The 27,093-nt window shown below is 43.3% G+C and overlaps 1 protein-coding gene across 3 annotated transcripts; it reads right to left on the bottom strand.

Moving 5' to 3' along the window:
* Positions 1–30: 30 nt before the first annotated feature.
* Positions 31–23,442, bottom strand: LOC115129992 (solute carrier family 15 member 2-like). Of its 3 annotated transcripts, XM_065018576.1 has the most exons (24): positions 23,182–23,442; positions 21,510–21,556; positions 20,852–20,939; positions 19,743–19,884; positions 19,424–19,516; positions 18,187–18,286; positions 17,853–17,943; positions 17,389–17,466; positions 14,093–14,175; positions 13,768–13,851; positions 13,423–13,512; positions 12,672–12,716; positions 12,387–12,422; positions 11,971–12,059; positions 4,185–4,266; positions 3,670–3,795; positions 3,033–3,197; positions 2,891–2,937; positions 2,667–2,774; positions 2,145–2,241; positions 1,838–1,879; positions 1,611–1,712; positions 1,219–1,323; positions 31–931 (listed from the first exon to the last, which is right to left on the bottom strand). In XM_065018576.1, exons 1-24 carry the CDS (start codon positions 23,195–23,197, stop codon positions 722–724), a joined length of 2,166 nt encoding a protein of 721 aa, XP_064874648.1. In that variant the 5' UTR covers positions 23,198–23,442; the 3' UTR covers positions 31–721. The 3 variants fall into 3 exon arrangements, with proteins under 3 accessions (XP_064874648.1, XP_064874650.1, XP_029516658.1); XM_065018578.1 differs by lacking the exons at positions 19,743–19,884; positions 21,510–21,556; positions 23,182–23,442 and having other exon boundaries at positions 20,852–20,940; XM_029660798.2 differs by lacking the exons at positions 19,424–19,516; positions 19,743–19,884; positions 20,852–20,939; positions 21,510–21,556; positions 23,182–23,442 and adding an exon at positions 19,180–19,391.
* Between the last annotated feature and the right edge of the window lie 3,651 nt (positions 23,443–27,093).

The raw sequence follows: 27,093 nt of genomic DNA, 5'->3' as shown, positions 1-27,093 counted from the left end.
GCAAGATTTCAGAAACAGAATTATATCATATTCAGAGAAATTTACACGTTTTTATTTACGTACCACAAGAGTAAAATTAGAGTAAAATGGTTCCCAGGAGTGGAACGTTTTATGAAGGTCTATCTATCAAATGATTAGGACAAACTAGACATTTTTCCTTGACTCATAGTTTGTCATTTGAATGAGGCTCTTTTAGTCAAGTATTACTGGAGTTAAGTCTACTCCAGTATTTGTCTCAGGTAGCCAGTCTAAAGACTAGTAAAAATGGTTCTACTAGTAACCAAAATCCTTAAGTTTCATGCCTGCTAAAGAAGGACCCTTTTCACAATGTTCTGTAATTGTTTTGTTTATCAACTACAAGAGTCTGTTGTTTTCATCTTTGAACATCATTGTAAACAGGGGACTTCAGTTCAGTAACATTTTATAAATTCACAAAAATAAAATACAGCATTTGAACAATGTGTTTTGTTACCACCTGGTTTGACCTCCAGAAGTGTCCCAGTTGGAGTGCTGACTGTGGTTAGTCCATACTGTAAGATCACACAGACAGGGTGTGACAATAACTAACAACATACAGTAAGGTTCATCAGCAAGTAAAATACACTCAATCCCCATATCTTAATACTTTGCTTCGATTTACAAATGTATAAAACAAAAAAGATTCCACCCTGGGGGCTTACAAATCTCCTGAGAGGGAAATACTCTGAATTCAGTCACCAGACTACATGTTGGTGCTCTTCTCTATTGAGTTCAAGTACATAGTGTCGTCTGTCTGGTCCTTCTTCAGGTCATCTTCATCCTCATTGACTGTCTTGTCTGGGAACAGCTTGTCTAGCTCGCCTGGGTCTACGTAGGTGTAGAAGTAAGCCATGATGGAGAAGATGATGCAGACTGCCACCAGGAGGCCAGCAAACAGCAGGAACTCCATCCACTGGGAATGTCAGAATCAATGTTAAACACATTTAACACTGGGGACTATGGTTGTTATTTGATAGCCATATTTATTATCCTGGTGTACTCGCTACTCAAGCTGGAGAGAGAAAGTGAACCAGCCATTCTTATTGTTGTGATTGGTTTCCCTCTAGTGGACTACTGCAGACACTGCTCTGTTTGACTCTTTTTAGCGGTTTTATGAGGTCTATGGGTTCAATGGCGCACTGACAAGGCTTCCTAAAAGGCACAGTAAAAACAAAACCGTCTTCTACCACTGGGACTTACCTGATCCAGACCTGCCCCCTCTGCTACGATTAGCACAATGACATTGCCAAAGGCTACAGTCAGCAGCCAGCCGGCCTGCAGCAGTGACTTCATGTTGGCTGGGGCCTGTATTGAACATAGACCTAGATATTGTTTATCATTGGCAGGGAAAAGCATATCACATGTTCTTCACTCAAACATGATCTCCTTGTAGAGGCTGAATTCCTAGTAATCAACCCGTAGCTGTCTATACCCCCTAGCCACTTCTAGTAGATCTGAAAGGTTTCTAGTTGGTATAAACTAAGTGTTCATCATACTGGACACCAATTCTTTCAGATCTACAGAGGTGCCTAAGTAAGCATTTGAGGTTTATTAGTCAATACTCAATCAACAATCACTGGATACCTACTGACCTGTGAATAGGAGAACTCGATGCCTGGGATGGAGAACATGACTTCCCCTGCTGTCATCAGGGCATACTGGGGGATCTGCCAGGCTATGTGAACATTGTTGGCCTTCACAAATCAAATCAAAAATAATTGAATCACATGCTTCGTAAACAGATGTAGACTAACTGTAAAATGCTTACTTATACAGGCCCTTCCCAACAATGCAGAGAGAAAAAAAGAGAAATAATAACCTTCACATCCTCCATCTTCTGGGGAATGATGTCTCCAGAGCCCTGGAAAAAAGTAAAGGAAGTTATGAGTACTGTCTACCAGAGCAGGCACTGACGATGTGAGCAATGCCAAGGTCGTGGTTCCCGCAGGGATCACATATCTTTAGTAAGTGTAACTTACTAGGTAGCTAGTACTAGAAGTAGCTAGTACTGTGCTAGTCCATGTATTTATACTGCCAATGTGGTTTCAGGCCATAGCAGGCAGCACTTAATAGTAGCTACAGTATGGTATTTTGTGATCTCATGTATAAGCAGTGGGATGACTCACCCCTTTGAGGATGACTGTGTATGAAGCTCCAGAGTCGAGCAGGCCCAGGTTGATGGAGAAATCCTGTGAGCCTGATGTACACCTCACGCTTGTATACCTGTGAGAGATGGCATAGGTGAAGGATTTGGAGAGGGCAGAGGTCAAAGAGATCTGTGGATACTGAGATATGATCTAGCACTGACTGTATTAATGGAGGCTGCTGAGGGGAGGACGGCTCATAATAATGTATTGGAATGAAGCATATGGAATGGTATCAACCATATGGAAACCGCGTGCTTGAAGTATTTGATACCATTCCACTTATTCTGCTCCAGCCATTACCACGAGCCAGTCCTCTCCAATTAAGGTGCCACCAGCCTCCTGTGGACTGTATCTATTTCTAATTTATTACTACATTAGTCAGATGTTCAATGTTAGAAAATTAGGAATATCAATTATTGAATGCTTTGTCAGTGGCCTAGGAAGGGACACTTTACACTGTTTTAAGATGAACTGCAATGGAACAGAAATATGGCCACTCACTCCTTTCTTTCCACACTCTTATTGGGAGATATGCCATAGTCAGCGGGTATGTGAAAGTCCACACCAGCCATCGTTACGTTCACAGCCTCACTCCGTGTGTTTATGAACCTGTTAGAGCAATACTTGAATCTTTGCAGCGTATTCACTGAACTAACGGAAGTCAATCTTTCCAATGGAGCATTATTCCGTCTCCTATTTCAATTCAAACTTAAACACATAATTACCTCAGGTATGCTTCCATTTTTTCACTTTTAAGTATGTTGTCTGTCGCCTATATTATTAAAAAAATGAAAACAGAAACAGATTGCAAACACAGAAATGATTTCTGTAGTGACTGTAAGATTATAGTGTGAACTTCAGACTCACTAGTTGACACACTATTCCCGAGGTTTTGCTGTGCAGGACGAGACTGTAGGCTTTCTGCTCTGTGAAAGTCTCTCTACACTCATGAAAGTGTCCATTGTGATTGATCCCCACAGTGATGGTCTTGTTGTGTCCCCCCAGTTCAAGATGCTGATATGCTTGAGGATCCTGATAGACATAGAGGGATGTGTATTACATGTAATTGCCATGATTAATGTTCAGCTCTAATCAGACCTGCGTTCAAATATTATTACAATTATTTCAAATACTCCAACGGGGCCTGATCGAGCTTTCCTGGCACAATGGAACCAATAAAATAGTCGCACAACGGCAAACTCCAGGCAGGATAAAGCAAACACAACGTTTTTGAAAGATTTCAAATAGTATTTGAACCCATGTCTGGCTGTAATAGCTGTAGAACAATGGACCTGTTGACCTCAGAACGCACATCTGTTGCCGTGAGATGTAGCTGTAGATTCCTATGGAGTCAGACTATGGAGCGTCTACGGAGTCTACAGCCATTTCTCATGGCAATCCTATCTGGTAGGTCTGCTTTCTATGAGGTCAAGGTTGATTATTAGTCACAGCATTATTAGCGTAGCAGAGTAAAACTAGGGTAAAACTCCCCAGCCCAGTTTACCTCATAGGATTTGATGGGTTGTGAGAATAGGTTACTCCCAGGGATGCTTAGTTTGACGTCACTGTCAGCCAGGTTGTAGACCTGTAGCAGACACTGTCCACGAGGTGCAGGCTCCACCACTGTTTTCTAGCAGAGGAATAGAGAGAGAGGGGACATCAGAGGACAGGTGACTGTCTCTGTTACAAAGGTGGCAATCCAGTTGCAACATATTAATGTTGTTCCTGCTACACTAAACACTTCTCCAGGCATTGTGAGCTCAGACCATCTATGCAGCGCAACTGCAAAAAAAGATGAACTGGAGTGTCACTTACAGAAGTGAAGTCCCCCAAAGATCAGAGGAGGCTGGTGGGAGGAGCTATAGTAGGATGGACTCATTGTAATGAATGGAATGAATGTAACGGAGTCTAACGTGGTTTCCATTTGTTGGATAGGGTTCCATTTATTCCATTCCAGCCATTACAATACGCCTATAGCTCCTACCACCAGCCTCCTCTGCCAGAGATGCTGTGTCTTACCATGACGTTGACCTCCACCAAGGTGGCAGCACCGAAGGCCAGCGCTGCAAAGATCATACCAACAGCCATCTTCTTCAGCGGCCTAAGGGGAGATGGAGACGTATCAGGCATTCTGTCTCTAAAGGGGAGATGGAGACGTATCAGGCATTCTGTCTCTAAAGGGGAGATGGAGACGTATCAGGCATTCTGTCTCTAAAGGGGAGACGTATCAGGCATTCTGTCTCTAAAGGGGAGATGGAGACGTATCAGGCATTCTGTCTCTAAAGGGGAGACGGTGTCAGGCATTCTGTCTCTAAAGGGGAGATGGAGACGTATCAGGCATTCTGTCTCTAAAGGGGAGATGGAGACGGTGTCAGGCATTCTGTCTCTAAAGGGGAGATGGAGACGTATCAGGCATTCTGTCTCTAAAGGGGAGATGGAGACGTATCAGGCATTCTGTCTCTAAAGGGGAGATGGAGACGTATCAGGCATTCTGTCTCTAAAGGGGAGATGGAGACGTATCAGGCATTCTGTCTCTAAAGGGGAGATGGAGACGTATCAGGCATTCTGTCTCTAAAGGGGAGACGTATCAGGCATTCTGTCTCTAAAGGGGAGATGGAGACGTATCAGGCATTCTGTCTCTAAAGGGGAGACGTATCAGGCATTCTGTCTCTAAAGGGGAGACGTATCAGGCATTCTGGGGAGATCTCTTCTGTCTCTAAAGGGGAGATGGAGACGTATCAGGCATTCTGTCTCTAAAGGGGAGACGTATCAGGCATTCTGTCTCTAAAGGGGAGACGTATCAGGCATTCTGTCTCTAAAGGGGAGATGGAGACGTATCAGGCATTCTGTCTCTAAAGGGGAGATGGAGACGTATCAGGCATTCTGTCTCTAAAGGGGAGATGGAGACGGTGTCAGGCATTCTGTCTCTAAAGGGGAGATGGAGACGTATCAGGCATTCTGTCTCTAAAGGGGAGATGATGGAGACGTATCAGGCATTCTGTCTCTAAAGGGGAGATGGAGACGTATCAGGCATTCTGTCTCTAAAGGGGAGATGGAGACGTATCAGGCATTCTGTCTCTAAAGGGGAGATGGAGACGTATCAGGCATTCTGTCTCTAAAGGGGAGATGGAGACGTATCAGGCATTCTGTCTCTAAAGGGGAGATGGCATTCTGTCTCTAAAGGGGAGATGGAGACGTATCAGGCATTCTGTCTCTAAAGGGGAGATGGAGACGTATCAGGCATTCTGTCTCTAAAGGGGAGATGGAGACGTATCAGGCATTCTGTCTCTAAAGGGGAGATTCTGTCTCTAAAGAGACGTATCAGGCATTCTGTCTCTAAAGGGGAGATGGAGACGTATCAGGCATTCTGTCTCTAAAGGGGAGATGGAGACGTATCAGGCATTCTGTCTCTAAAGGGGAGACGTATCAGGCATTCTGTCTCTAAAGGGGAGATGGAGACGTATCAGGCATTCTGTCTCTAAAGGGGAGATGGAGACGTATCAGGCATTCTGTCTCTAAAGGGGAGATGGAGACGTATCAGGCATTCTGTCTCTAAAGGGGAGATGGAGACGGTGTCAGGCATTCTGTCTCTAAAGGGGAGATGGAGACGTATCAGGCATTCTGTCTCTAAAGGGGAGATGGAGACGTATCAGGCATTCTGTCTCTAAAGGGGAGATGGAGACGTATCAGGCATTCTGTCTCTAAAGGGGATGATGGAGACTGTCTCTAAAGGGGAGATCAGGCATTCTGTCTCTAAAGGGGAGATGGAGACGTATCAGGCATTCTGTCTCTAAAGGGGAGATGGAGACGTATCAGGCATTCTGTCTCTAAAGGGGAGATGGAGACGTATCAGGCATTCTGTCTCTAAAGGGGAGATGGAGACGTATCAGGCATTCTGTCTCTAAAGGGGAGATGGAGACGTATCAGGCATTCTGTCTCTAAAGGGGAGATGGAGACGTATCAGGCATTCTGTCTCTAAAGGGGAGATGGAGACGTATCAGGCATTCTGTCTCTAAAGGGGAGATGGAGACGTATCAGGCATTCTGTCTCTAAAGGGGAGATGGAGACGTATCAGGCATTCTGTCAGGCATTCTGTCTCTAAAGGGGAGATGGAGACGGCATTCTGTCTCTAAAGGGGGATCAGGCATTCTGTCTCTAAAGGGGAGATGGAGACGTATCAGGCATTCTGTCTCTAAAGGGGAGATGGAGACGTATCAGGCATTCTGTCTCTAAAGGGGAGATGGAGACGTATCAGGCATTCTGTCTCTAAAGGGGAGATGGAGACGTATCAGGCATTCTGTCTCTAAAGGGGAGATGGAGACGTATCAGGCATTCTGTCTCTAAAGGGGAGATGGAGACGTATCAGGCATTCTGTCTCTAAAGGGGAGATGGAGACGGTGTCAGGCATTCTGTCTCTAAAGGGGAGATGGAGACGTATCAGGCATTCTGTCTCTAAAGGGGAGATGGAGACGTATCAGGCATTCTGTCTCTAAAGGGGAGATGGAGACGTATCAGGCATTCTGTCTCTAAAGGGGAGATGGAGACGGTGTCAGGCATTCTGTCTCTAAAGGGAGATGGAGACGTATCAGGCATTCTGTCTCTAAAGGGAGAGATCAGGCATTCTGTCTCTAAAGGGGAGATGGAGGCATTCTGTCTCTAAAGGGGAGATGGAGACGTATCAGGCATTCTGTCTCTAAAGGGGAGATGGAGACGTATCAGGCATTCTGTCTCTAAAGGGGAGATGGAGACGTATCAGGCATTCTGTCTCTAAAGGGGAGATGGAGACGTATCAGGCATTCTGTCTCTAAAGGGGAGATGGAGACGTATCAGGCATTCTGTCTCTAAAGGGGAGATGGAGACGTATCAGGCATTCTGTCTCTAAAGGGGAGATGTCTCTAAAGGGGAGATGGAGACGTATCAGGCATTCTGTCTCTAAAGGGGAGATGGAGACGTGGAGGCATTCTGTCTCTAAAGGGAGATGGAGACATTCTGTCTCTAAAGGGGAGACGTATCAGGCATTCTGTCTCTAAAGGGGAGATGGAGACGTATCAGGCATTCTGTCTCTAAAGGGGAGATGGAGACGTATCAGGCATTCTGTCTCTAAAGGGGAGATGGAGACGGTGTCAGGCATTCTGTCTCTAAAGGGGAGATGGAGACGTATCAGGCATTCTGTCTCTAAAGGGGAGATGGAGACGTATCAGGCATTCTGTCTCTAAAGGGGAGATGGAGACGTATCAGGCATTCTGTCTCTAAAGGGGAGATGGAGACGTATCAGGCATTCTGTCTCTAAAGGGGAGACGTATCAGGCATTCTGTCTCTAAAGGGAGATGGAGACGTATCAGGCATTCTGTCTCTAAAGGGGAGATGGAGACGTATCAGGCATTCTGTCTCTAAAGGGGAGATGGAGACGTATCAGGCATTCTGTCTCTAAAGGGGAGATGGAGACGTATCAGGCATTCTGTCTCTAAAGGGGAGACGGTGTCAGGCATTCTGTCTCTAAAGGGGAGATGGAGACGTATCAGGCATTCTGTCTCTAAAGGGGAGATGGAGACGTATCAGGCATTCTGTCTCTAAAGGGGAGATGGAGACGTATCAGGCATTCTGTCTCTAAAGGGGAGATGGAGACGTATCAGGCATTCTGTCTCTAAAGGGGAGATGGAGACGTATCAGGCATTCTGTCTCTAAAGGGGAGATGGAGACGTATCAGGCATTCTGTCTCTAAAGGTATGGAGACGTATTCAGGCATTCTGTCTCTAAAGAGACGTATCAGGCATTCTGTCTCTAAAGGGGAGATGGAGACGTATCAGGCATTCTGTCTCTAAAGGGGAGATGGAGACGTATCAGGCATTCTGTCTCTAAAGGGAGATGGAGACGTTCTGTCCCTATCAGGCATTCTGTCTCTAAAGGGGAGATGGAGACGGGCATTCTGTCTCTAAAGGGGAGATGGAGACGTCAGGCATTCTGTCTCTAAAGGGGAGATGGAGACGTATCAGGCATTCTGTCTCTAAAGGGGAGATGGAGACGTATCAGGCATTCTGTCTCTAAAGGGGAGATGGAGACGTATCAGGCATTCTGTCTCTAAAGGGGCATTCTGTCTCTAAAGATGGAGACGTATCAGGCATTCTGTCTCTAAAGGGGAGATGGAGACGTATCAGGCATTCTGTCTCTAAAGGGGAGATGGAGACGTATCAGGCATTCTGTCTCTAAAGGGGAGATGGAGACGTATCAGGCATTCTGTCTCTAAAGGGGAGATGGAGACGTATCAGGCATTCTGTCTCTCGTCTTCTGTCTCTAAGGGGAGATGGAGACGTATCAGGCATTCTGTCTCTAAAGGGGAGATGGAGACGTATCAGGCATTCTGTCTCTAAAGGGGAGATGGAGACGTATCAGGCATTCTGTCTCTAAAGGGGAGATGGAGACGGGCATTCTGTCTCTAAAGGGGATGGAGATCAGGCATTCTGTCTCTAAAGGGGAGATGGAGACGTATCAGGCATTCTGTCTCTAAAGGGGAGATGGAGACGTATCAGGCATTCTGTCTCTAAAGGGGAGATGGAGACGTATCAGGCATTCTGTCTCTAAAGGGGAGATGGAGACGTATCAGGCATTCTGTCTCTAAAGGGGAGATGGAGACGTATCAGGCATTCTGTCTCTAAAGGGGAGATGGAGACGTATCAGGCATTCTGTCTCTAAAGGGGAGATGGAGACGTATCAGGCATTCTGTCTCTAAAGGGGAGATGGAGACGTATCAGGCATTCTGTCTCTAAAGGGGAGATGGAGACGTATCAGGCATTCTGTCTCTAAAGGGGAGATGGAGACGTATCAGGCATTCTGTCTCTAAAGGGGAGATGGAGACGTATCAGGCATTCTGTCTCTAAAGGGGAGATGGAGACGTATCAGGCATTCTGTCTCTAAAGGGGAGATGGAGACGTATCAGGCATTCTGTCTCTAAAGGGGAGATGGAGATTCGTCTCTAAAGGGGAGATGGAGACGTCAGGCATTCTGTCTCTAAAGGGGAGATGGAGACGTATCAGGCATTCTGTCTCTAAAGGGGAGATGGAGACGTATCAGGCATTCTGTCTCTAAAGGGGAGATGTCTCTAAAGAGATGGACGTGTCAGGCATTCTGTCTCTAAAGGGGAGATGGAGACGGTATCAGGCATTCTGTCTCTAAAGGGAGATGGAGACGTATCAGGCATTCTGTCTCTAAAGGGGAGATGGAGACGTATCAGGCATTCTGTCTCTAAAGGGGAGATGGAGACGGCATAAAGGGGGATCAGGCATTCTGTCTCTAAAGGGGAGATGGAGACGTATCAGGCATTCTGTCTCTAAAGGGGAGATGGCATTCTGTCTCTAAAGGGGAGATGGATCAGGCATTCTGTCTCTAAAGGGGAGAGGCATTCTGTCTCTAAAGGGAGATGGAGACGTATCAGGCATTCTGTCTCTAAAGGGGAGATGGAGACGTATCAGGCATTCTGTCTCTAAAGGGGAGATGGAGACGTATCAGGCATTCTGTCTCTAAAGGGGAGATGGAGACGGTGTCAGGCATTCTGTCTCTAAAGGGGAGATGGAGACGTATCAGGCATTCTGTCTCTATCAGGCATTCTGTCTCTAAAGGGGAGATGGAGACGTTCTGTCAGGCATTCTGTCTCTAAAGGGGAGATGGAGACGTATCAGGCATTCTGTCTCTAAAGGGGAGATGGAGACGTATCAGGCATTCTGTCTCTAAAGGGGAGATGGAGACGTATCAGGCATTCTGTCTCTAAAGGGGAGATGGAGACGTATCAGGCATTCTGTCTCTAAAGGGGAGATGGAGACGTATCAGGCATTCTGTCTCTAAAGGGGAGATGGAGACGTATCAGGCATTCTGTCTCTAAAGGGGAGATGGAGACGTATCAGGCATTCTGTCTCTAAAGGGGAGATGGAGACGTATCAGGCATTCTCTAAAGGGGAGATGGAGACGTATCTTCTGTCTCTAAAGGGGATGGATGGATGGAGACGTATCAGGCATTCTGTCTCTAAAGGGGAGATGGAGACGGTGTCAGGCATTCTGTCTCTAAAGGGGAGATGGAGACGTATCAGGCATTCTGTCTCTAAAGGGGAGATGGAGACGTATCAGGCATTCTGTCTCTAAAGGGGAGATGGAGACGTATCAGGCATTCTGTCTCTAAAGGGGAGATGGAGACTGTCTCTAAAGGAGATGGAGACGGTGTCAGGCATTCTGTCTCTAAAGGGGAGATGGAGACGTATCAGGCATTCTGTCTCTAAAGGGGAGATGGAGACGTATCAGGCATTCTGTCTCTAAAGGGGAGATGGAGACGTATCAGGCATTCTGTCTCTAAAGGGGAGATGGAGACGTATCAGGCATTCTGTCTCTAAAGGGGAGATGGAGACGTATCAGGCATTCTGTCTCTAAAGGGGAGACGTATCAGGCATTCTGTCTCTAAAGGGGCATTCTGTCTCTAAAGGAGACGTATCAGGCATTCTGTCTCTAAAGGGGAGATGGAGACGTATCAGGCATTCTGTCTCTAAAGGGGAGAGGGCATTCTGTCTCTAAAGGGGAGATGGAGACGTATCAGGCATTCTGTCTCTAAAGGGAGATGGAAAGGGAGATGGAGACGTATCAGGCATTCTGTCTCTAAAGGGGAGATGGAGACGGTGTCAGGCATTCTGTCTCTAAAGGGGAGATGGAGACGTATCAGGCATTCTGTCTCTAAAGGGGAGATGGAGACGTATCAGGCATTCTGTCTCTAAAGGGGAGATGGAGACGTATCAGGCATTCTGTCTCTAAAGGGGAGATGGAGACGTATCAGGCATTCTGTCTCTAAAGGGGAGATGGAGACGTATCAGGCATTCTGTCTCTAAAGGGGAGATGGAGACGGTGTCAGGCATTCTGTCTCTAAAGGGGAGATGGAGACGTATCAGGCATTCTGTCTCTAAAGGGGAGATGGAGACGTATCAGGCATTCTGTCTCTAAATGGGAGACGGTGTCAGGCATTCTGTCTCTAAAGGGGAGATGGAGACGTATCAGGCATTCTGTCTCTAAACCACACTCCTATGGACTCCAACAAGACAACTTTGAGTCAACGCACATTGTTCAATTTTGTCCATACTACACAGAACTACACAGTAACAACGGTTTCCATTCTTAGAAATGATTAATGCGGTGAATTGTTTTATCATTCTGTAGGACTACATAAGATGCTTGCACAACATTGTTTGAGCGTATCTTCCACTTATCATCTCAGTGATTTGATAAGATCACAAGGTACTGTAGAAAAACAGCTACAAACATTTTCTTTATGACCAAGAGGCGCATCAAAAATGTTGCCCAACCCACATGCTTGTTCTTGCCTCTTACTCATGAATGATGACTGTTTTTTTATTTAACAAGGCAAGTCAGTTAAGAGCACATTCTTACTTACAATAATGGCCTACCGGGGAACAGTGGGTTAACTGCCTTGTTCAGGGGCAGAACGACAGGTTTTTACCTTGTCAGCTCAGGGATTTGATCCAGCAACCTTTTAGGTTACTGGCCCAACACTCTAACCACTAGGCTACCTGCCGCCCCAAACAGCCTTCAACTTCTGTTGAAGACTGTAGTGTCCAGCCGTCAAACCCTTTCTTCCTCCGTTTCCACAATTCCTCTTGAAGCTCATTGGAAGTGAGTATCCAAGAGCCGAGGTCCAAGCTCCCTATGGTATCCTCGTCCAATGAGCTTTGAGACAGAGTGAGGAAATAAGGACAGAGGAAGCAAGGATTTGACAGCTGCATAGTAATGTTTTCAGACACAGCCATGGTCCACTCACGTGAGATTGATCCTGCACAGGCCTATGAGTGGGTAGACAACCACGTCAAAGATAGGCACAAACATGAGGATCAGCAGAGCGTTTAACATCTGAAAGAACGAGGAAGAACAAAACACAGGGAAGCTTCTGATGACTCAATATAAAATCACAACAAAAAATACCATCAAATCACATTGGTTGCTGAAGCAAACTTAGAAAACACACTAGTAAATATTCTTGCTCAATTTATTTTGTCAATAGCGAGATAGCATTATGGTGATGTCCATTATAAAAGGGTTTGGGTTCAGGAGAGAACACGCATGGTCTTATTCAAAGCCATTATAGAGAGAACCTATGGTTACAGGTACAGTATAAACATCACCAGCAGTCGTAATGCACTATAGAATACTAGGAAGAGAGTAAGAAGCTCCAGGCACCTGCATTTGATCAGGCTTCAGAACGAATGCTGATCCCTGTAACATAGAGACAGATTCCAAACAAGATTTCTATTTCAGATTTACAGTCAACGATGATAGTAAAACAATGCAAAATACTATGAAATCATAAATGTTGTACACTTGGGTTTTTTCCACAGTTGTAGGGCACATTGTTACACCGTTTCAAAAGCTAGAAAAGGAAAGGAACGTACGAAGGCCATTCACTACGAGACTCCTACCACTGTTGTAAAGTCCTGTACATTGAAAGAAAGACAAAGAACTTACAAAGGCCATGTTCATCCGGGTGGCCTGGAGAGTCCAGCGGGATCCCTATAGTACCATATAACAAAGAAGGCTAAATGTTATCATGTTATCACTGGCCCATTCCCTGTATTCTATGGCACTGGATAGCTGCTTCGCCATCACCATTCACTTCAATGGTATAATCAGACCTCATCAATCCAACATGTCCTTGGCTTCTAACATGCCTAAATGCAAAGCCAAACAAAATGGTATGGCCTATAAACAATATAGATTCCCTTCATTAAAACTAAGATGGTGGTTTTTGTTCTTCTTGTTAGATTTAATCACAGTGTTTTATCAGAGGAATGTGCCCAGGGACTCTGGGTTAGAGAAGGTTGGATGGATGGGGTTTTGGGGTTTGCACTTTTTCTTAATCAGTTGTTATTGTGGTGTTGTTTGGTCGTTGACCAGAGGAGAGAGGAGATGAGAGGAGACAACAGAACAATGCCTCAAGATCAAGCAGTGAGGCAAGCAGAACTTGGGGTCCCAGAGGGCAAAGCTTGTTGGAATAATATCATTTAAAAAAAGTAAAGAGTTGTAATCTGGTTGAAATGATGTAATTTCAAACCGTTTTGTCTTTACTTGGTCCGTATCTACTGTATTGGCCTGAATCCTGGGTTTGGGAACCATGAAAGGTCCTGTTTAGAGGCTTTTTAACAGCTAGGGTGGTGGTTACTGTTCTATTTAGGAAGGTCCAAGCTGGTTCGGGTTAGGGTAAGCATTGGATCCTTACCTGCTGGTCAAACAGAGCCCAGAACATGGGCAGAGGGATGAAGAGCACCAGAACCCTCAGGACCACCTTAATCTCATGGATCAGACGTTTCTGTAGAGAAGCACATACAGTAGGAGAACATACAGTATGGGTCCATTTCACCAGAAACTTCTTCATACATTCACATATACCTTTTCCTTAGAATGGATACATACCTTTTACCTGTAAGCCAGATCGCCATAAATGTTCCTCATCTTTATATTATATTATCCTATTATAATCTGAAACATTCTTAATGGGACAGTTACAAGCTCCATGAAGTGATTATAGTCCTCACTGGAGTTATTTCATTCTTGATAATCATACCGGATACTTCTCCTCTGCCCAGTCCAGCCAGTGTTTCCTCTTAGAGTCATACTTAGAACTCATCCACCGGTTCTTGATGGCCAACTGTAGGATGGAGCGAACAGGAGCAGTCATGGACCAGTAGTAAGCCCAGGGGTAGTATTTTTCAGTTGTTTATCTTTCCATTATCTCAGAACCCAGAGCCAGATCTTGAGTGTACTAGCCAGCAATGTTAACAATCTGCCACAAGAGACTCCTCTTTCTGTGGAAATGTGTGACTGTTGAGAGAGGTGAATGACTTACCCCCAGGGAAATGTGTGACTGTTGAGAGAGGTGAATGACTTACCCCCAGGCACCGACACACATCCAATAAGACGTTCCCCTCAGGTGGACTCTTCTTATACATCCCACTTCCAGAGATGAACACGACTACAAAGACATAGACACATTTGAGTAGATGTTGAGTAGAATTTACTGATTGTAAATGTACTATCGCAATAAAAAAAATCCTCCAAAGAGCCTTGCCTGACCGCAAAACAAAATACCATCGATACTGTCTTTCTGTCAGATCCAAGGGGAAATGAGTTCCCTCGTTGAAATCCTTTTGACATGTAAAACTGAATTCTAGGAGTTCCTGTAAAACTGAATTCTAGGAGTTCCTGTAAAACTAGATTCTAGGATTTCCTGTAAAACTGAATTCTAGGAGTTCCTGTAAAACTGAATTCTAGGAGTTCCTGTAAAACTGAATTCTAGGAGTTCCTGTAAAACTGTAGATTCTAGGAGTTCCTGTAAAACTAAATTCTAGGAGTTCCTGTAAAACTGTAGATTCTAGGAGTTCCTGTAAAACTGAATTCTAGGAGTTCCTGTAAAACTGAATTCTAGGAGTTCCTGTAAAACTGTAGATTCTAGGAGTTCCTGTAAAACTGAATTCTAGGAGTTCCTGTAAAACTGAATTCTAGGAGTTCCTGTAAAACTGTAGATTCTAGGAGTTCCTGTAAAACTGAATTCTAGAAGTTCCTGTAAAACTGAATTCTAGGAGTTCCTGTAAAACTGAATTCTAGGAGTTCCTAGAGTGGGTTTTTGGCATTTCTATCCCTGGTCATCTATGAAGGGCTAAAGGTAAAGATGAAACACACTCCCTGTTAGAGTAAACTTCTTGTCTAACACGAAGTGTTGATGATGTGTGTTATCTGGGTGTGTGCCATTTTTTCAACCCAGGAGCTAAAACCAACCAGCCAAAATACCTTCAGACTATATTTTCATTGGTTGAAAAAGACTTGCAAATAGCCAATACCTGTGTGTGTGTGTGTGTGTGTGTGTGTGTGTGTGTGTGTGTGTGTGTGTGTGTGTGTGTGTGTGTGTGTGTGTGTGTGTGTGTGTGTGTGTGTGTGTGTGTGTGTGTGTGTGTGTGTGTGTGTGTGTGTGTGTGTGTGTGTGTGTGTGTGTGTATACACTGCTCAAAAAATAAAGGGAACATTAAAATAACACATCCTAGATCTGAATGAATGAAATATTCTTATTAAATACTTTTTTCTTTACATAATCACGCAAAAATAATCAATGGAAATCAAATTTATGGATTTGGAGTCACACTCAAACTTAAAGTGGAAAACCACACTACAGGCTGATCCAACTTTGATGTAATGTCCTTAAAACAAGTCAAAATGAGGCTCAGTAGTGTTTGTGACCTCCACGTGCCTGTATGACCTCCCTACCACGCCTGGGCATGCTCCTGATGAGGTGGCAGATGGTCTCCCGAGGGATCTCCTCCCAGACCTGGACTAAAGCATGGAGCGAGACATGATGTCCCAGATGTGCTCAATTGGATTCAGGTCTGGGGAACGGGCGGGCCAGTCCATAGCATCAATGCCTTCCTCTTGCAGGAACTGCTGACGCACTCCAGCCACATGAGGTCTAGCATTGATCTTGCATTGTCTTGCATTAGGAGGAACCCAGGGTCAACCACACCAGCATATGGTCTCACAAGGGGTCTGAGGATCTCATCTCGGTACATAATGGCAGTCAGGCTACGTCTGGCGAGCACATGGAGGGCTGTGCGGCCCCCCAAAGAAATGCCACCCCACACCATGACTGACCCACCGCCAAACCGGTCATGCTGGAGGATGTTGCAGGCAGCAGAAAGTTCTCCACGGCGTCTCCAGACTGTCACATGTGCTCAGTGTGAACCTGCTTTCATCTGTGAAGAGCACAGGGCGCCAGTGGCGAATTTGCCAATCTTGGTGTTCTCTGGCAAATGCCAAACGTCCTGCATGGTGTTGGGCTGTAAGCACAACCCCCACCTGTGGACGTCGGGCCCTCATACCACCCTCATGGAGTCTGTTTCTGACCGTTTGAGCAGACACATGCTGGAGGTCATTTTGCAGGGCTCTGGCAGTGCTCCTCCTGCTCCTCCTTGCACAAAGGCAGAGGTAGCGGTCCTGCTGCTGGGTTGTTGCCCTCCTACGGCCTCCTCCACGTCTCCTGATGTACTGGCCTGTCTCCTGGTGGCACCTCCATGCTCTGGACACTACGCTGACAGACACAGCAAACCTTCTTGCCACAGCTCGCATTGATGTTCCATCCTGGATGAGCTGCACTACCTGAGCCACTTGTGTGGGTTGTAGACTCCATCTCATGCTACCACTAGAGTGAAAGCACCGCCAGCATTCAAAAGTGACCAAAACATCAGCCAGGAAGCATAGGAACTGAGAAGTGGTCTGTGGTCACCACCTGTAGAACCACTCCTTTATTGGGGGTGTCTTGCTAGTTGCCTATAATTTCCATCTGTTGTCTATTCCATTTGCACAACAGCATGTGAAATTTATTGACAATCAGTGTTGCTTCCTAAGTGGACAGTTTGATTTCACAGAAGTGTGATTGACTTGGAGTTACATTGTGTTGTTTAAGTGTTCCCTTTATTTTTTTGAGCAGTGTATATACGTATGTATGTATGTGTGTGTGTAACACAGTTCTGGGTTGTTTTGACTGGCGAGGAGCCATGTTTACACACCTCTGTGGTCCACTAGGATCTTTCTGATGACTGCCTCTGTGGTCCTGCCACTAGGATCTTTCTGATGACTGCCTCTGTGGTCCTGCCACTAGGATCTTTCTGATGACTGCCTCTGTGGTCCTGCCACTAGGATCTTTCTGATGACTGCCTCTGTGGTCCTGCCACTAGGATCTTTCTGATGACTGCCTCTGTGGTCCTGCCACTAGGATCTTTCTGATGACTGCCTCTGTGGTCCTGCCACTAGGATCTTTCTGATGACTGCCTCTGAATCCCATTCCTCTCGATCCATATGGGATTTAGTGTTCACTGCCTCTACCTCACTAAAGCATGTGCCATAAAAACAAAATCCTGCTTTCCAACTCGAGGGGCCACATCCCCCCTGGTGTGACCCATAATGGTAGCTTGGCTATATGAATAGTGCAGTAGCTCGTGTATACAAGCCTGCTGGACAACCAGGTCTGTGCTGAATGTATTCAATACATACTGTACCCCCAGCCGGCAAGGTTGTAATCTGGTCATTTAATAACGTCATTTCAACCAGGTTTACCCACTGGGTATATTCTACTCCAAGTATGCAACAGAAACCCAGACTAGCTTGATTAGATAAGGTGTGAAGAAGAGAGCACACTCACCTAGAGCAATGACCATCAAAATGGCTGGTACTCCGAAAGCAAGAGCGTAGCAGTCACCGCCAAAACACTGCACATTTCCTGTAAGTGCAGGAACACACAGCAGCAGCCATGAGCAAAGGCAGAGGCCTGAGCCCTCAATGCCTTTCACCTGAGAGGCCTGAGCCCTCAATGCCTTTCACCTGAGAGGCCTGAGCCCTCAATGCCTTTCACCTGAGAGGCCTGAGCCCTCAATGCCTTTCACCTGAGAGGCCTGAGCCCTCAATGCCTTTCACCTGAGAGGCCTGAGCCCTCAATGCCTTTCACCTGAGAGGCCTGAGCCTTCAATGCCTTTCACCTGAGAGGCCTGAGCCCTCAATGCCTTTCACCTCAGAGGCCTGAGCCCTCAATGCCTTTCACCTGAGAGGCCTGAGCCCTCAATGCCTTTCACCTTTGAGATAAGGGTTAAGGTTAATGTGGACACGAACCTCTCAGTATTGGAGTGATGAGTGTCGATAAGACACTCCCAGCGTTGATGGACATGTAGAAAATGGAGAAGAATTTCCTCCTTTCGTTCGTCTGAGGTGACAAGGGACAAAACCCAATGATGGTGAACATTGTTTAATATCATCAATTCATTTGATACTTTTTCAGGTCAAAATAGTTTTTTTCTTCAATGTGTAGCATAATTGTTATCCCATTCTTCCGTAGCTAAGCCTACATACTTCAGTAACAACAGGTATTAAATTGAGAACTTCCTCATATGTTGCAGTAAGAGTATTATTGGTGTGTATTTTAGACTAGACTGATAGAATCTCTTACATGTTCTTCATCAAACTGATCACCTCCGAACGCTGCTACACAGGGTTTGATGCCTCCTGTACCAAAGGCTATAAGGATCAGCCCCACCATAGACAATGCTCTGAGAGAGAGAGAGAGAGAGAGAGAGAGAGAGAGAGAGAGAGAGAGAGAGAGAGAGAGAGAGAGAGAGAGTACAATCTTTGTCCCCATGTGCAGTTGCAAACCATTGTCTGGCTTTTTTAATGGTGGTTTTGGAGCAGTGGCTTCTTCCTTGCTGAGCGGCCTTTCAGGTTATGCTGATATAGGACTCGTTTTACTGTGGATATAGATACTTTTGTACCTATTTCAACCAGCATCTTCACAAAGTCCTTTGCTGTTGTTCTGGGATTGATTTGCACTTTTCAAACCAAAGTACATTCATCTCTAGGAGACAGAACGCGTCTCCTTCCTGAGCGGTATAATGGCTGCATGGTCCCATGGTGTTTATACTTGCGTACTATTGTTTGTACAGATGATCATGGTACCTTCAGGCATTTGGAAATTGCTCCCAAGGATGAACCAGACTTGTGGAAGTCTACCATTTTTTTCTGAGATCTTGGCTGATTTCTTTTGATTTTCCCATGTCAAGCAAAGAGGCACTGAGTTTGAAGGTAGGCCTTGAAATACATCCACAGGTACACCTCCAATTGACTCAAATTATGTCAATTAGCTTCTAAAGCCATGACATCATTTTCTGGAATTTTCCAAGCTGTTTAAAGGCACAGGCACAGTCAACTTAGTGTATGTAAACTTCTGACCCACTGGAATTGTGATACGGTGAATTATAAGTTAAATAATCTAACAATTGTTGGAAATTGTTTACATACACTTAGGTTGGAGTCATTAAAACTAGTTTTTCAACCACTCCACAAATTTCTTGTTAACAAACTATAGTTTTGGCAAGTCGGTTAGGACATCTACTTTGTGCATGACTTCCGACTTCAACTGTATCAATCAATTTGTCAGACTACTCACATGTGTATGGTCGAGTCCCCCACACTCGGTATGGCCCCAATCAATTTGTCAGACTACTCACATGTGTATGGTCGAGTCCCCCACACTCGGTATGGCCCCAATCAATTTGTCAGACTACTCACATGTGTATGGTCGAGTCCCCCACACTCGGTATGGCCCCAATCAATTTGTCAGACTACTCACATGTGTATGGTCGAGTCCCCCACACTCGGTATGGCCCCAATCAATTTGTCAGACTACTCACATGTGTATGGTCGAGTCCCCCACACTCGGTATGGCCCCAACCGACTTGACGACATGACCGAGCACATAGACAACGGAGAGGTAAACAATGGTCCTGTGGATGACATGACACAGTAGTGACTTTCACAGTTACTTCAGCTTCTCGTCAACTAAAACAAGATTCAACATCGGACCAACAACAGTGGAGGCTGGTGGAGGGAGAAATCTGAGGACAGGCTCATTGTTATGGCTAGAATGGAATGCAGCCCATCCTCCAATCTAAAATGACACCATATTTCCCACTGAGGGTTTGGAGGCATTGACTTCTCCATCTAACTCACTTGAACTTGCCCAGCCAGGAGTCAGCAATGAGGGCCCCCAGAATAGGGGTGAAGTAACAGAGGCTGGAGAAGGCATGGTACACTGCTGTGGACAGGTTCTGGTTCCAATGCAGGTAATTGATGAAGTACAGCGTCAGCACCGCTTCACGCAAGGACAGCCGGGAAGTAAGGAGAAAGAGATAAGGATCACCAGGGATCAGAGAAAAATACAGTATATCGTTGCTCCCTCTTGGTCAGGTCTTTATTGTAAAAGAGAATGTGTTATCAATAAATTGATTAGAGTTGAATAGAGTTTGGCAATAACAGATTTTATTTTTCAAGAAGTGTGTTTCGGGAAGTAGAGAAAGTAGAGGAAGTAGAGGTCAGACAGGGAGTCTAGATCATGTGATGTTTCCATCTTAAATTAGAGATAAAGCCCCTTGTGACAGAGGGAGTGGAACCTGGTTGTGCAATCGGGAGGGGTAAAAAACACCTTTTAGCCTGTCTATCTATGGGTAACAGGGTTGACGTGTTATGCTCGACCCACTCAGTTTTCCACCACAAAACAGGCAAAAAGAGTAGAACCAGCTCACCTGCTCTACACTACACAGCAAATTCACCAGCGTTAAAGGAAAACTAAATGAACACGGAGACTGTTGTGTCTGTGGACCCATATTGACACCAAAACAGTGTTAATTCTTGAACTACTCTGCTCTGTCGCCGATACACATTAAATTGTTAGGGCACTACTACCACATATCAGTTCAATTGGTAGAGCATTCACACTAACAGGTGCAACAAATATAGCCACTTACAAGGCACGTCTCGAAATATGTTAATGAGCCAGCGACTCATTACCTGCACACAACATTTCTCCACAATGCACCATAATTCACAGCTTCCTCTGCTGGGATCTCTTGATTGGGCCAATACTGACTGTGAGTGTATCATTTAGAACCTGTGTGGTGTTGTGATATTGATTGCCATTGCAAGGACACCCTGAAGAAGGGCTCATACCCAAACGTTTGTGCGGCAATAAAAATATGTCAATTTAAGTTATTTACTGGAGTTCTGTCCTATTTCTAGTTAGGAGTAGTTAGGAGAACCATTCTTAATTATAGGTTACCTACCTTTCATGCCATAGTAGGAGAAGCGTTCACAGAACTCATTCACCACAATGAAGGAGATGCAGACAGGGTAGTTGGTTCCACATAGTTTCTGAGGAGAAGAAAGAAAGAAATATGAAAGAGAGAGAGAGAGAGAGAGAGAGAGAGAGAGTCATTAAAAGCTGTATGTGTTTTCTAGGGTAATACATGACTCATTCTAACATGTCAGTTAAACAAGGAATTGATGCTATTGTCCATAATGCTTTACTACTGAGCAAGAGTCAGTATGTCTCCATCCCAAATGGCAAACTATTCACTACATAGGGTAGTACTTTTGACCTGGGCCCATAGAGCTCTGGTCTAAAATAGTACACTAAATAGGGAATAGGATGCCATTTAGGATACATTATAAAGAGTCATTCATTAATCACACCAGCACATTACAGATTAGACTAAAGAGCAACTGACAGTTAATTTGACATTAATCGTGGTCCAAAGAAAAGAGATGTTAATAATAAGTCTGAAGAAGAAATTAAAGTTGAAATGATCAACTAAGGAAAACCCAGAAATCTTGCCAAGAATTTTCCAGTCAATATCCATTGTTTTACCTGTTCAATTCGACCGCAAATACATGACCATGAATATATTGTGCAATAAAACAGGAAGAAATATAAAATATTACCTGTGATTTGCTTGTCTTTCCACTTTCATGAATTTCCAATTTAAGCTCTGCCAGGTAATCACAAAATAACATAATTGTAGAGGTATTGTATGCACAAGATGCTTGGACATGACTAGCCCTATAAGTAGTACTCCAAATTCATGATATTCAAAATGAACATTCATAAGCATTTAACGTTACAAGTCTACACCTATTGTATTCTGTGCATGTGACCAATAAAATGTGATTTGATTTTTTAAATGTATTTACGCTATGAAGACAATATCCAAATATTAAGTGTATTATTAATATCATGAATTTGGTGTACTATTTGTAGGGCTGGCTAGGACATGACATGACATACTGCATCTACATTATCTAATGCTGGTCTATGGACGGAGTAAGACTTTCACTTGAGCACTATGCAATCAAACCCGTATTGCAGTATTCACGGAGGGACAAATACAAGTCCATTTGGAAATGGTCATTATTACTCTCTTACATGACTGACTATTAATAATAAAATAATAATTAATGATGGACTACTCATTATTATTAGGCTATGGTCTAAGAGAAAACAGTGGTTGATGCTAATAAACTGTGTTTTTTGAGATAGCCAAATGAGAAAATAGGCAAATACAAACACTCAGTAAAATGTGCGTGTTGCATCTGTTTCCTTACAATAGTGATGGTGTCTGAGAAGCCTATTGACAGGTGTGATGGAAAACATCTTCCGAACTGTCTACAGTAAAAATCTAACACTAGCTAGATTTCGATTCCAATTGGCTATTCTGGAGGCGAAAGAAACGCACACATGTTTAGGCAAGGTGCTAGCTAGCGGAGTAGAACACTTCAAATAGAAAAATGGACAGATTTTCATCCAAATATTCTAGAATCCACATAAAGAAAATGTGCATTTTCCCACTAGTGGTGTGTTTCGACCAAACATACCTGTGGATAAAAATAAGTGAGTGATGACATAGAGCACACAAAATGTACTTGTTCGTTTAAGTTTGTATGTACCGAATAAAAATACCCTCTATTATTATTGAAAAAGGAACATCACCGTGCACTTTCACCACCCTGTGAAATTCATCATCATGTATTTATTATCTGTAGACAACGTTTCCCGAGATGTAGTGGGAGGACCACACACCCATATCATCGCGTGACTTCAAATTCGATATGACGGTTAATTATATCAATATTTTAACAAAAAGTTTCCATCGCCATTTCTCGCATAATACATTTCACCAACACAAAAGAACCCACCATGTAGAATGAACTAATCATTTGTCGGCATTTATAAAATTGTTCGGAAACTTCATGTTTCCATCACAGCTGTCATTATGGTATCATTTTACTTGCATAAAAACTGTGGATGGAAACGTGGTTACTGAAGGCAAAATATCAACCACTACACATACAGTATTTCAGCATTTCTATAAATCGAGCACATATGTTAGCAATTTGCCTAGATCCATCCTGTGAAAACATTGAATGCATACATCATTATCACGACAGTCTGAAAGTTGCAGACAGTGCTATCAAACGCGTAATTTGTGTCAATTGTCACAACTATTGATAACGTTTGTGCATAAAACGCTTTCCTTCAATAATCCACCGCCCATGCATCCAATAAAAAAACATATTCCGAAAACTTTATTTTTCCAAAAGTCTATGCACGCATTACCCTTTCGTTTCCCCATTTCTCGTGTATTTTCTGAAGTGTTTTTGGCACTAGCGTCGCATCGGTCGGTGGACTTCTTGACGTGCGTCCAAGTCCGTCCCTCTCTTGTCTGTCTGTGACTGTGAGCGCAGCAATGGAAACGCAGCTTTCTTATAACATATGTTTAACCCGTTAGTTAATATTCCACTCCAGATCCATGATTTTTTTTACTTAATCTTCAAGGACTTTTCAGTGCAGATCTGATCCTGTCACGAAGTCAATAGAATAGTGGATCTTACTTTACAGAGAACAGTTGAGTATGGGGAACCCGTCTGTGAACCAGACTCTTTGGGTTCACAATAGAGTTATTGTTTGGGTTTTTTAACCCGCAAGCCTGGGCGTGGAGTGACTGTTGAAATTAGCCTGAAGTGAGAGTACTTTATGAAGTGGACAATTTCCATGCTTTCTGGTACTTATAATTGGGACAAGTTATGCATTTCTGGGGTTGTTCAAAAAGTGCATTGTTTCTCACTGATTGTACTGTTGTTGAAGTGAATCAAAAACAACTATTCCTACAAAAAAAGTTATCATTAATTTCTTCTTCTATTTCCCGATTTCCAACATCTAGGAGACAATGAGCCCTCTAAAAATCCCAATGCATTGTAAAACTCAGTAGTCTATACAGTAATATTAGCATACAACTATTTCCCAACTAAACCCCTGCCATGCCAATGGGTTGTACTTGTCATTGTCAATAGTCTCCTATTGTAAATAAATGAATGTTTAGCATGTGCCATTCACATGATCCTTTCATGTGTTATGGAGTTCCACCCTGGCGCCAGAGCCCATCTCCTATGCATGGGCACCACAGGCAGTAGAGACACGGACTACATAATTCATCTGGCTTGTTGGGGAATGTGTGTGCTGAATGAAATAGTTAATGAGAGAGAGAGAGAGAGAGAGAGAGAGAGAGCGACAGAGAGAGAGAGAGGGAGCGAGAGAGAGCGAGAGAGAGAATAATTAAAAGCTGTATGTGTTTTCTAGAGTAATACATGACTCATACTAACATGTGAGTTAAACTATGAATCTAATTCACTATGGCACTATGCCACTTAAAAACGTAATTAAATACTCCTATTAAATTCTGACCATATGACCCATTTAGCACAGTCGCACATATAGGCCAAGTTAAACCTGTAATATGAAAAAAAATCGGGCCTGCAAGTTCAATATGGAACCACTTCCAAAGGGGTTATTATCAGTTTCAAACATTGGTTGTTATCTGAACATAGTTTTGTGCCAACCGAATGACTGCATCTATATTAACCAGGTGTCTAAAGTACTTAATTAAAAAATACTTTAAAGTACTACTTAAGTAGTTTATTGGGGTATGTGTACTTAACTATTTATATTTTTGACAACTTTTACTTTACTTCATTCCGAAATAAAATAATTTACTTTTTAATCCATACATTTTCCCTGACACCGAAAAGTACTCGTTACATTTTGAATGCTTAGCAGGACAGGAAAAGGGTACAATTCACATGCTTATCAAGTGAACATCCCTGGTCATCCCTACTGCCTCTGATCTGGCAGACTCAATAAACACATATGCTTCGGTTGTAAATTATGTCTGAGTGTTGAAGTGTGCCTTGGCTTTCTGTAAATAAAAAAAACAAGAAAATGGCGCCATTTGGTTTGCTTAATATAAGAAATTTGAAATGATTTGTACTTTTACTTTTACTTTTGATACTTAAGTATATTTAAAACTAAATCATTTTAGACTTTTACTCAAGTAGTATTTTACTGGGTGATTTTTACTTTTACTTGAGTCATTTTTTATTCATTAAGGTATCTTTACTTTTACTCAAGTATGACAATTGGGTACTTTTTCCACCACTGTAACTAAAAGACGCAGCCCACTCGGTACACACTGGTTGAATCAACACTGTTTCCACGTCATTTAAATGAAATGGCGTTGAACCAACGCGGAATAGACGTTGAATTGACGTCTGTGCCAAGTGGGAAACAGATCTGATAGTGATATTCCTTATTATCACCCTTATTATCTAATTACTTTAAATGACCTCTCTGAATCCACAATACTGACTTGGAAAGGGCATTTTATGTCACAATTAACTCCAAATCATGCCAGAAAGAATGATTATCTAGGGATGGAGAAGAGTCATGTCAAACTATACTATGAAAACTTGAATAACCGGACTTTTACTGAATATATTTTGTGATCAAATACTGTTCGGTATGCCTGAGACTTTTATCCACTGCTTGAATAATTAAAGTTGCCATGGTTGGTGGAGAAAATCCTGTTGGTCTTCAATACTGAATTTATAACATTAACAACATATATTTTTAGGTAATTATCATCTATAATAGTATGTGCATAGTCATTTTAATATAAAATGCATGTTAAAATCACATAACTTTAAAAAATCAAATAAAATGACACTGCGTTTGTTAGTGACAAAGAGTAAATAGCCTCAACTGGAGCAGTTAAAATAAACCTATTTACACAAATACATGTTAAACTAATGACATCAAATGGTCAGCAACAGGGTCTCACTGAGGTCTCACTGTGTTGTGGTCATGATGTTACACATTTGTGGGTCACTTGTTAATGACAAGGATGGAACTTAAGGATTTTGGGCAGTGGCCAGCCTGACTAGTAGACCACAGTATTTACTAGCCCAGGTCCAAAATATGTGCCATGCGATACTTGAAAAAGGCCAGATTTCACTAGCCGTCAGGTTGGACAGGCACATTTTCTACTAGCCCCGTCTGAAAGGTACTATCCTCGGGCTAGCAGGCTAGTTTAATGTTCATCGCTGTCTTTTAAGGTATGGGAAAGTTAAGTGAGGTAAAGTACACCAAGTGACCATCCGTAAAGTAGTGCTTGGTGACAGAAAGATGTACACCATGTGAATACTAATGTGGTTCATAAGGAAACTCCTTCTACTGCCATTGGTTCCTCCTGCTGCTAGACTGTCCTATCAATAAACTGCAGGTTGACTGGGGTAGCAGGGATCAGAAGGGTTCTTGTGACTGGCTTGACTGTGGCTCCGGTAGGGTCAGTGCGTATTTCATAGTGTTTTATCAACTGTGAGGATAGAGGAAAACACCTTGATTATATTATGTTATTGTCCTAGTCTGATAGAATGTCAGCTCTCCACATGTTAAATGAAAAGAGATCTAAAGAATAGATACAAGGTAGAAAAACAACAACCCATGAATAGTACAATTACATAGAAATATGAGCTTTCCTAGTGGGACAATCAATGGCAGTGATTAATCACGATTTGTTCCGGATTTTTCTGTTGATACGGAGATTTCTGCGCATGTGCAGGATTTTATTTTTTAAGTAGCTGCTGCTTCCCCCTCCTTGACATGTAGAGGGAAACTTCATATTGTAGGCTATACTAAAGATACGGTAAACACATTTGAACTATGCATTCCATACTGTACCTCAAGCGTGACTTCATGTAATTTTTTCAGGAGGGGTGTTGAGCAACATCAAATCAAATGTTATTTGGCATATGCACCGAATACAACAGTGAAATGCTTACTTACAAGCCCTTAACAAACAATGCAGTTTTAAGAAAAATACGTGTTAAGAAAGTATTTACTCAAATAAACTGAAGTTTAAAAAAATATATGATAAAAAATATAATAAAAAATAATTAAAGAGCAACAATAAAATAACTTCAATGAGGCTATTTACAGGTGGTACCGGTACAGAGTCAATGTGCTGTCACGAACCGGCTCAAAGCCCGTAACAAAGGGAGACAACGTGGAGATGAGTAGCAAAATATGTATTTATTACCTAAAGCAACTAAGTATAATATACAATGGTGTGTGTAATCAGTAATCAGTAGTGTAAGTGAGTGTTTTGCATGCATGAATGTGATAATGCAGGGTGAT

The sequence above is a fragment of the Oncorhynchus nerka genome, linkage group LG1 (assembly GCF_034236695.1).
Source record: "Oncorhynchus nerka isolate Pitt River linkage group LG1, Oner_Uvic_2.0, whole genome shotgun sequence".
Classification (NCBI taxonomy): domain Eukaryota; kingdom Metazoa; phylum Chordata; class Actinopteri; order Salmoniformes; family Salmonidae; genus Oncorhynchus; species Oncorhynchus nerka.
Note: the sequence above shows the minus strand (reverse complement) of the source record. Positions and strands in the feature narration are given on the sequence as shown.

Coding starts and splice junctions, on each gene's coding strand:
- LOC115129992 (XM_065018576.1), bottom strand. Junction 13,513..13,767: donor GGGCAGAGGAGAAGTATCCG/GTATGATTATCA, acceptor GCTTCTCTACAG/AAACGTCTGATCCATGAGAT. Junction 2,775..2,890: donor AAAATGGAAGCATACCTGAG/GTAATTATGTGT, acceptor TTGCTCTAACAG/GTTCATAAACACACGGAGTG.